Consider the following 9265-nt stretch of genomic DNA (forward strand, 5'->3'; position numbering starts at 1 on the left):
AATAGTCCGGTCTCACCAGTACGGATCTCGGTCTCACCGAGATGGCCTTGCCAGCGCTCTATGACTTGTTGCATTTACTTCGGTCTCGCCGTGTTATGCAATCGGTCTCACCGAGTTGGCTTGACATATTCTCTGTTGCTTATTGCTTCACTTCAGTCTCACCGAGTTGATGCAATCGGCGCCATCAAGATGACGTTTGCCCTAAGACCTAGCACATAGATCCCACCGAGTTGTTCTAGTCGGTCCCACTGACATTCCTAGCTTTCACATTTTTAAATGATCGATGCCACTGGGTTTAACCATTTGGTCCCACTGAGATGATTCAAATGTGTGTAACTGTTGGATTTCGTGTGGAGGCTATATATACCCCTCCACCCCCTTCTCCATTTATGAGAGAGCCATCAGAACGTACCTACACTTCCACCATTCATTTTCTGAGAGAGAACCACCTACTCATGTGTTGAGATCAAGATTGCATTCCTACCATTTGAACCTTGATTTCTAGCCTTCCCCAAGTTTCTTTCCACTCAAATCACTCTTCCACCATAGCCAAATCTAAGAGAGAGAGAGAGAGAGAGAGAGAGTTTAGTATTGGGGAGACTATCATTTGGAGCACAAGAGCAAGGAGTTCATCATCAACACACCGTCTATTGCCTTTTGGAGAGTGGTGTATCCTAGATTAGCCAGGTGTCGCTTGGGAGCCTCCGTCATGATGTGGAGTTGAACCAAGAAGTTTGTAAGGGCAAGGAGATCGCCTACTTCGTGAAGATCTACCCGAGTGAGGCAAGTCCTTCGTGGACGATGGCCATGGTGGGATAGACAAGGTTGCTTCTTCGTGGACCCTTCATGGGTGGAGCCCTCCATGGACTCGCGGAGCCATTACCCTTCGTGGGTTGAAGTCTCCATCAACGTGGACGTATGATAGCACCACCTATCGGAACCACGCCAAAAATCTCCGTGTCTCCATTGCGTTTGTAAACTCCAATCTCATCCCTTTACTTTCTTGCAACTTGGATCTTTTACTCTTTCTGCTGCATATACTCTTGTCATGCTTGCTTGAAATGTATTGTGAGTGTTTTAACATGTGCTAAACTCAACCTTAACTTGAAGAAATTAAAAACTACCGCTTTTGCTTGTTAAGGGTCTAATCACCCCCCATCCCTCTAGACGCCTCTTCTCGATCCTTTCACTTAGGCCTTCCACATTTAATGACCTTCCATTTCGGATTAGGCCATAGTTGAACTCCATGATACTCGAGCCATTGTGATTGATCATAGTATGGGTGAAATCTATGAGCCAATATATTCTCGGTGGTCATGATCAAGAACTCGGGCTCCCTCATGGTGAGCGGGTGATTAATGTCCACATTCCTAGTGCGAGCTGCCATATACAAATGTGAGCATGTGAGATGAAGGAACAATTGCCTCCTGCAAGAGCACAGGCACGCGTTAGCGAGACCTTGAATGCCCGATCTTCGTGTTGTTGGCCATCATTTGTGGTTCCTCCTAGCTTATTCACTTGGTAAATCCACTCATCGCTATTATATAATGTAGCTTGTTGGGAATTCGCCTTCTATGATTGAAATTCCATCCATTCATCAACCTTTGGTAGCAACTTGTACTTGTACTTGTGCTTGTTCTCTCCCGCAATCTTCTTTCCGTTTCAAGTGAGTACTTTAGAAAATATGCATTCATCTTGTCGAATGTGTATTGAACTATTGCCGTCACGGGCAATGCACAGACACCCTTGAGCACACTGTTGAAGCATTCTACCAGGTTACTTGTCATTTGACCGCACCTCCGGCCATCCTCATCATAAGCTTGTTCCCACTTCATCCTTTGTTGAATGTTCATATTGAGAATGTCAAGACCCCTGCATTGAGTTTTTTGTTCATGACCAATTGGTTGTACAAGTTTGTGAAAAGCCGGTCGAAGAAAGCGAGACAACAATCTTCAAGATCATCGGTCAACTCCTTACGCCCACATGCCCTATAGAAGTTTGAACAAAAATGCCTCATGCATCATTAATGGTGCAAAGGAGCATGCCCTGGAATGTCAACGTCCATCGCGTTAAGAATTCCTGGATGGTGATCCGATATGACACATTTCCCTTTGAGCAGTAATACCTTGGTTCTCAAAAGACACAAGAATCACTCATCATTGTTCTCCACCTCAACCAAAGCAAAATCCAAAGGCACCAACTGGTTATTGGCTTCATCCCCTATTGCAACCAAGAGAGTGCCTTTGAATTGTGCGGTCAAGAAGGTGCCATCGACGGAGATGACTAGCCGATAGTGTTCGAAAGCCCTCACGCATTGCTCGAATGCCCAAATGCACGGCCAAATACTCAGATAGTCCTTCCATTCTAAATCATTGTATTTTGCCCATACGGCTCGACCACATGAACCATGCCCGGATTAGTGGAGGTCATAGATCCCAACAACCTAGGGAGTCGGTTGTATGCTTCCTTCCAATCACCATACAACATCTTGAATGCGGCTTGCTTCGCCTTCCATGACTTCCTGTATTTCACCTGGTAGTGAAAGAGGGCTTTTACAAGGTCCATGATGCTCTTAATGCTCATTGTTGGAGGTGAGGAGATGGATTTGGAAAGCTTATAAGCGATGAACTCGGAGGTGAGTTTTCTGTGGTCTTGGGACACAATCTTGCCATCAATCTTCTTCCCTCGGCACATGTGAGTTGGTACACAACTCACTATCTGCCAACCGGGCCCTCCTTTCTATGGTCTTGCATGCACAATCCATGGACATCCGCCCTCCACACATGCAAACGTGTAACACACCTTGACTTCCGAGTGAACCACCTTGTGTGGACGATAATGCGTAACCGAGAAGTCATCGAGATGGTTTCGAACTTTGATCCGGGAGAAATCCCGTTCTTCCGTGTTCCATATCCCGGTGAGAAGTTGGCCTAACTCCAACAAATATACCCTTTCCACCATCAACCACGGCTTTATCCACCAGACTAAGATCCTGGAACAATGTTATCCGATGATCCTGCCGTAATGTCTTCTTGAAAGCTTCGACCTCCTTCGCCGTGAACTCCTCCCCATCAACTTCTTCATCCACGCCATCGTCGTCTGACTCCGATGCATAGCCACATGAGTACGGGATGGAATGGTCCATGGTTTCTTGCCCATAATATTTGTCCAAATCACCAACATTGTTGTCATGGAGATCAACATCATTCTCTTCTTCCAATACTTCATCTTGGTTCTTTGAAATTGGGCTCAATGTTGGCCTCACTTGTTGGGTCAATAGAGGTTCATTCATTTCATCTTGGTTTATGGGTGGAGGACTCCTAGCAACAAACGGGGAGGCAAGTCGGTTCAAGTCCAAGTGCAAGCTAGCATCAACCTTTTTGGTGGCAAATAACTCAAGAGCCTTGTCTAGTGATTTGGTCATCGTCTCCTTCTATGCAACCCAACGTTGCTTGGAGTTTATATGCATTGTCTATCAACGAATGTGCATTCCAAACCCTACATTACACCTTCCCTCCAACTCAACAATATCACTTTTATCCATCCAATTCAAATCTTTCCTCACTTGTTCCAAGACTTTGGCATAGTTAGGACTACACTCAAACGCCGTGTCAAGCTCATCCGGGTTCGGCTCCAATATTGCCTTTCAAAAAGGTATCCTTGTCCACATGATGAACATAAACACATGTTCTCCCCATCCATAAAATAATTAAAAAACGGAAAATATATTTCATAAGTACTCATCCGGAGATTAACACAAAATCCTAGTCACATAACCAAACCCTGTCCCTAACATAGAAATCGAACAATAACCCTCACCCCAACATAACAAGAACCATAACCCTAACCCTAACATACTAAGAACCCTAACCCTAAGAAAATGCCAATGCATATGCTAAACACCAAACAATCATCTCATATTTCCATACACATTGCAAAATCCATGAAGAACTAGGGTTTGACTATACTTGCAAGACTTGAGCAAATGTGAGCATTTTTTCGGTTGAAAGGGAGGGGACCAGAGAAGATTACCTTGAGGGAGGGATTGGGGTCGAAATCCACGAAGAAAACCTTCATATATGTAGGATTTCAGGAGGGGTTTGAAAGGCGGAGAGAGAGAGAGGAAACAGTGGGCGACATCTCTCTGTTCGAATGCTCTTGGGGTGTGTGAGTCGGGCTGGCCAGGGAGGGCTGGCCCGCGCCGGTTACCAAGTCAAAGTGTAGCGTCTTACAGAGAGGCGCTATACTAGGTAACATAGCGCCTATGAGCTGGGCGGTACTTAACTAAGGGTGGGGCCCAGCCCGGCCCCTGGGTGCCATGCTAGCGAGGAGTGTGGCCCCTGTCAGACGGGCACTATGCAGTGTAGTGTAGCGGCGATGTGTCGGGTGCTACTTAGCTGGGTGAAATAGTTTCGCCCAGAATTTATTTGGTGAACTTGTTACGCCCGCGGGTTATTTTTGTCCATTTTGCGCTGTTTCGCTTGAATAAAATTCCCTACTGCTGGACACGCACACAAAAATCTTCTCCCCGGTCCGTCGGGTAGCAGACATCACATCCTTTTCCCGTACGGACGGTGCAAAGGTCGAGACGTGCACGGTCCAGAATCTCTCCGACTACCGTCCGCTCGGCCCTCGCCCTGTGCACCACAGCTTCAGCTTTCCAGCAGACGACGACCGCAGCCACTCGAGCTCAAGATTCTGTATCACTCCAGTGATGAGATGAATATACCACCACCAGCTCGAATCCGGAATCCCACTCCGAGTCCGCCGTCAAGCCAGCCATAGCTCGGCCGAATGCAGGGCACCGTCATCAGGCGCGCGCTCTGCCCGGCCAAGCTCCACCGCCACGTCCCGTCCAGCCTATCCAGAGGCCTCTGCTGCCGCGGCGGCAGCGACACACGGTGCGGCGCCGCTGCGGGCAAGAGGGCGCGGGCCGTCGCGGCGAGAGCCCGCGGCGGCCCGGAGGTAGGAGATGGCGACCAAGCGCCGCCGCTGCAGGATGCCGTCGGAGCGTCACCGCCACCAGGTGGTGGCGGGGCGAAGAGAGGGAGCGTGGCTGGTGCCGTTGCGCTCATTATCGGAACGAGCATCGGGTCAGGCATCCTTGCCGTGCCGCAGAGCACCGCGCCCGCGGTGAGTTTCTCTTCCCCCTGTTCCGCCGCGTCGAGAATTTCACCGGCATGCATGGTCAAGCCTGAGATCTACGGTGGCACAACAGAATGAATCAGCCAACGATGGAGGCCAGTAAATTGTGTACTGAATGAAATGTCGAAATTATTATACTGTCCTTCGAGGCTCGCCCACGCATGCACAGTCCCACCTACAACGATCCCTGAAGGTCAGCATTCTATGGAGTGATGGCGCATCTACCACCCATATCAGTGCAGCGAATTGCCGCAGCAGCACGGAGGCCCCCATATGAAAGTTTTCATTGAACACATCTGAGAACAGCCACATGTACCTGCTCGCCATGACCGCCAACTGGCGTTGCTGTGTGCATTCAATTGGCGTCCCGTTCGTCATTGTTGGCTGGCGGGATCAATCTCTGCCTGCTTAAATTGTTCCAACTTGAGCTTTCGCGATCTGGAAATGCGATACCCACGAACAGAACAACGAGCCGCGTCAAGTATTTGACCTACTGGAATGCTGCCACATAATTTCACTCGCATATTTCATCCTTACATCGAGTAATTAGCAGTAAAGCAAGTGTATGAAGGCAGTATGGTATAGAACAGAGTTGTCCTTAATAATGCTACTACTGCGGCAATTCACAGGGCTTCGTTCCAAGTGCCGTGTGCATGGTGGTCTGCTGGGCCTTCCTGGTGGCGGAAGCGCTCCTCATCGCCGAGATCAACGTCCACCTGCGTCGGAAGAGCAAGAAAGATGGCGGCGATGGCGCGGGCGTGGAGGTGATATCCATGAAGAGCATGGCGCAGGCGACGCTCGGCGAGTGGGGAGGGAACCTGGCCGCCACCGCCTACCTGTTCCTGTCCTACACCTCCATGGTCGCCTACACGTCCAAGTCCGGCGAGGTGCTCTCCCGCGCGATCGGCGTGCCCGAGCCCGTCTCCGGCGCCGCCTTCACCGCCGCGCTCGCGCTCCTCATCGCCGGCGGCGGCACCGGCGTCACCGCCCAAGTGAACCAAGTGCTCACCTTCTTCATGATAGGTACAGTACTGTTCTGCTGGCACGCAACGGCTACCAGTACCAGTACCAATGTAGTACTACTACGTATAGTGTATGTCAGTATGTGAGTTGTCACTTGGATGAACGGCCAGTACTACCCTAGTAGTAGCACTGTAGTACTAAGAGCGGATGCATCACTAGTGAGATCTGCATTAACACCTAGGAGCGCAGGACAAATCTTTGCTCGACATTTCCATGTAGCATTGCACATGGAATTCATATCGTAGCGTCCCAACCCAGACTACAGAGCGGTAACACCAACACTGCATCTCCAACAGGAAAGAAGCGGCTAAGTAGTAAAAGCAGGACAGCAGACACACCTTACAAAACGGCAACAAGTCTTGGGTGCCGGTGTGCATCACCATCATCTCATCGCCCTGATATGTCCGCTGATGCAGGGCTACTGCTGACGATTGAAGTCTCTGCGGTGGCGTTCGGCGGCGGCCTGAGCCTGCCAGCGAGCGCCCACTGGGAGCAGGTCCCAGCGGCGCTGCCGGTGATCATCTTCACGCTGGTCTACCACGACATCGCGCCAGGTACGTGCGTACCCAAGAGGAACCACATGCACTGTGCTCATTGACTTCCACGCATGCTCCAGCTGCCATGCCACCAGACATGAAAGCGTTCGAGGTACAGTACCAGCCTAAGCCAGTGCTGAACATAATGCACTGCGGTTGGCGCATGCAGTGATCTGCGCATACCTGGAGGGGGACCTGGCGAGGATCCGGCTCGCGATCCTCGTCGGGAGCCTGGTGCCGCTCGTCTCCCTGCTCGTGTGGGACGACGTCGCGCTCACCCTCGCCGCCTCCTCCACGGACCCCAACAGCCTCGGCATCCTCGACAAGCTGGAGACAGAGTAAGCACCGCCGCCGTACCCAAGAACGGGCGGCGTACTTCCCCCATCTGTCAGCGTCCAGCGATCTGCATGCATGCCGCTCGCCTCTCTGGATGACGCGCTGGAGGCATTGAATCGAACCCCATCGGCGACTCACGCGCTTCTTTTGTGTAGGTGGAGCTACGCGGTGGTCGAGACCTTCTCGCTCCTGGCTGTCGGGACCTCTCTCATCGGGACCCTGCTTGCAGCGTCGCAGTTCTTCATCGAGCAGATGACCAATCTAGCCCCCTCTGTATACTTCGACCTACTAGCATCTTATACCGCTGATCAAACTACCTGGAGAACCATCTTTTTCCTCTGTTAAAACTTAAAAGTGCTCTGACAAAGTGCAGGCAAAGATCGACGAGGCCGCTTCTGAGGAAGAAGGATCTACCCAGCTTGGCTGGCCAACATTGCTGGAAAGCAACAGGCTCAGCTTCGTTGCCACAGGGGCGGTGGTCGTCCCAACCATGCTCATAGCAGCTGCCGTCCCAGATTCATTCTCTATAGCCACTGACATCGCCGTAAGTTTACATCAAAGCATGCACGCACCCTTCAAATCCTGGGCCGCAGATTGGCGGAGAAGTAGAGTGACACATAAGCAAAGTTCCTCGTCATGAATTATTGATCGATTGATTGATAGCTTGCTGCTCGTCTGGTTTCCACATGTTTAGGGGGGCTACTGCATGACCATCTTGTACGGCCTTCTCCCCCCATTGATGGCCTGGTCTATTGTCTCCAAATTATCCGATCAGAAAGCTGGGCTTGAACAGGTAGAAGCAGCGTCCAGGGCTGGCAAAGAAAGAGTGAGCTTCACCGGTGCAAAGCCTGTGCTGGTGGGGATGGGGGTGTTCTCCGTGCTCATGGTCTTCCAGCAAATCTTGCAAGACCTTGTCAGTTTTAACACTTATCTCCTGTCATGGGCTAGCTAGAGTAGGAAGAAGTAGCGAGTGCTGAATAAGTCGAGAATCTTTCTAGCCATGGTTTGCTGATTCGGGAGAGAAGATCTTTAGATTCAGCATGTGATGTAAACGGAGGCTGCCTGTAAACCCTCTGTATCAGTGTACATAACTTCTCCTTTTACCCCTATTAGTTGAGTGGAGCTGCTCCTGGCTTCTCTTTCTTCTGAAAAAGAAGCAAACCGCACATGCTTAGACTGTTTTCTTAGAAGACGAATATTCGCACTTGAGTGTCGCCTTGAACAATGTGATTAAAACAGGTTGCAGGAGAAAGGGGCTTCAGAAATGAGAGTAAGGAAAAAGTAGCTTCTCAACTGCGTCTCATTTGGCGATTGCAATCTGCAAAACAGCAACGGACACTACAGGTAAAGTACACTTTGCCTAGTATGTGGACCTATGCCAAGTGTAATTTCTCGGGCACTCAGCATACCTCTAGAGTATCATACAGAAAAGCACTCGGGGTAAACAGGCTAAAAAACACTCTCGGCATAGACAGAACGCTCAGCAAACATGGAGATAAAAAACACTCGGCACAGACAACGCGCTCAGCAAACATGGAGAAAACAAAACACTCGGCATAGACAGCGCGCTCGGCAAAGCCCTGCGACGGCTGGACGTATTTGCCGAATGTCCCTCCCCCACATCTAACGGCTTTGTGACGGCCGGATGTATTTGTCGAGTGTCTTGAAAGAGCGACTCGGCTTCTAATATAGCATTTCCATTTTTCTGGTGCAAATAATATAAGTCAAGAGCCCGATAAATTACGCTCAACTTACCCTTTTGCGTCATTTCTTTTCAAAAACTTGATTTAAGAGTAAGCTGAGTACCCGATAATTTGCACTTGGCTTACCCGAAATTACAATAAAAAAGCATAAATGTCAGAAAGACAAAAAAGAAGATTCTAAGGAATAAAAAACGGAAACCTCTACACAAACATTTTTTATTAACTATGTGACTTATTGCAATTTTTTCAAAAAAAATCATGATTGACTTTTTCTTTCACCATGGCCTATGAATCCAAATAACAACGTGAAAAGTAGTAATATAAGAAGAGGAAATAATTCTTTTTTTGTTTTCTTTATATTAGTTAATCTTCAAAAAGTAGGTTTTCATGATCCAATAAAGAATCAAAAGTTTTACATTATTTTGTAAAATTCAAACTTTTTGGGCCATGGCAAATTGCCTTGCTAGACCATGGCTAGTTTTACATCCATGGTAAAAAATATGAAAATTTTAAGAAAATTGC

The 9265-nt window shown here is 49.1% G+C and overlaps 1 protein-coding gene across 1 annotated transcript; it reads left to right on the forward strand.

Annotated features, from left to right (window-relative positions):
* Nucleotides 1-4630: 4630 nt before the first annotated feature.
* LOC119285147 (tyrosine-specific transport protein-like) lies at nt 4631-8230 on the forward strand. Its single transcript, XM_037564371.1, has 7 exons — nt 4631-5133; nt 5775-6168; nt 6585-6722; nt 6874-7042; nt 7196-7313; nt 7414-7584; nt 7735-8230. The coding sequence occupies exons 1-7, from the start codon at nt 4795-4797 to the stop codon at nt 7990-7992; spliced, it is 1587 nt and encodes a 528-aa protein (XP_037420268.1). The 5' UTR covers nt 4631-4794; the 3' UTR covers nt 7993-8230.
* Nucleotides 8231-9265: the final 1035 nt, after the last annotated feature.

The sequence above is a fragment of the Triticum dicoccoides genome, chromosome 4A, assembly GCF_002162155.2.
Source record: "Triticum dicoccoides isolate Atlit2015 ecotype Zavitan chromosome 4A, WEW_v2.0, whole genome shotgun sequence".
In the NCBI taxonomy this organism is placed as follows: domain Eukaryota; kingdom Viridiplantae; phylum Streptophyta; class Magnoliopsida; order Poales; family Poaceae; genus Triticum; species Triticum dicoccoides.

Excerpts from the sequence above, each read along its gene's own strand:
- LOC119285147 (XM_037564371.1), top strand. The coding sequence starts at position 4,795 with ATGCAGGGCACCGTCATCAGGCGCGCGCTCTGCCCGGCCAAGCTCCAC. Across the intron at positions 7,043-7,195 it reads CTCGACAAGCTGGAGACAGA|GTGGAGCTACGCGGTGGTCG; the intron begins GTAAGCACCGCC and ends TCTTTTGTGTAG. Across the intron at positions 7,314-7,413 it reads TGACCAATCTAGCCCCCTCT|GCAAAGATCGACGAGGCCGC; the intron begins GTATACTTCGAC and ends GACAAAGTGCAG.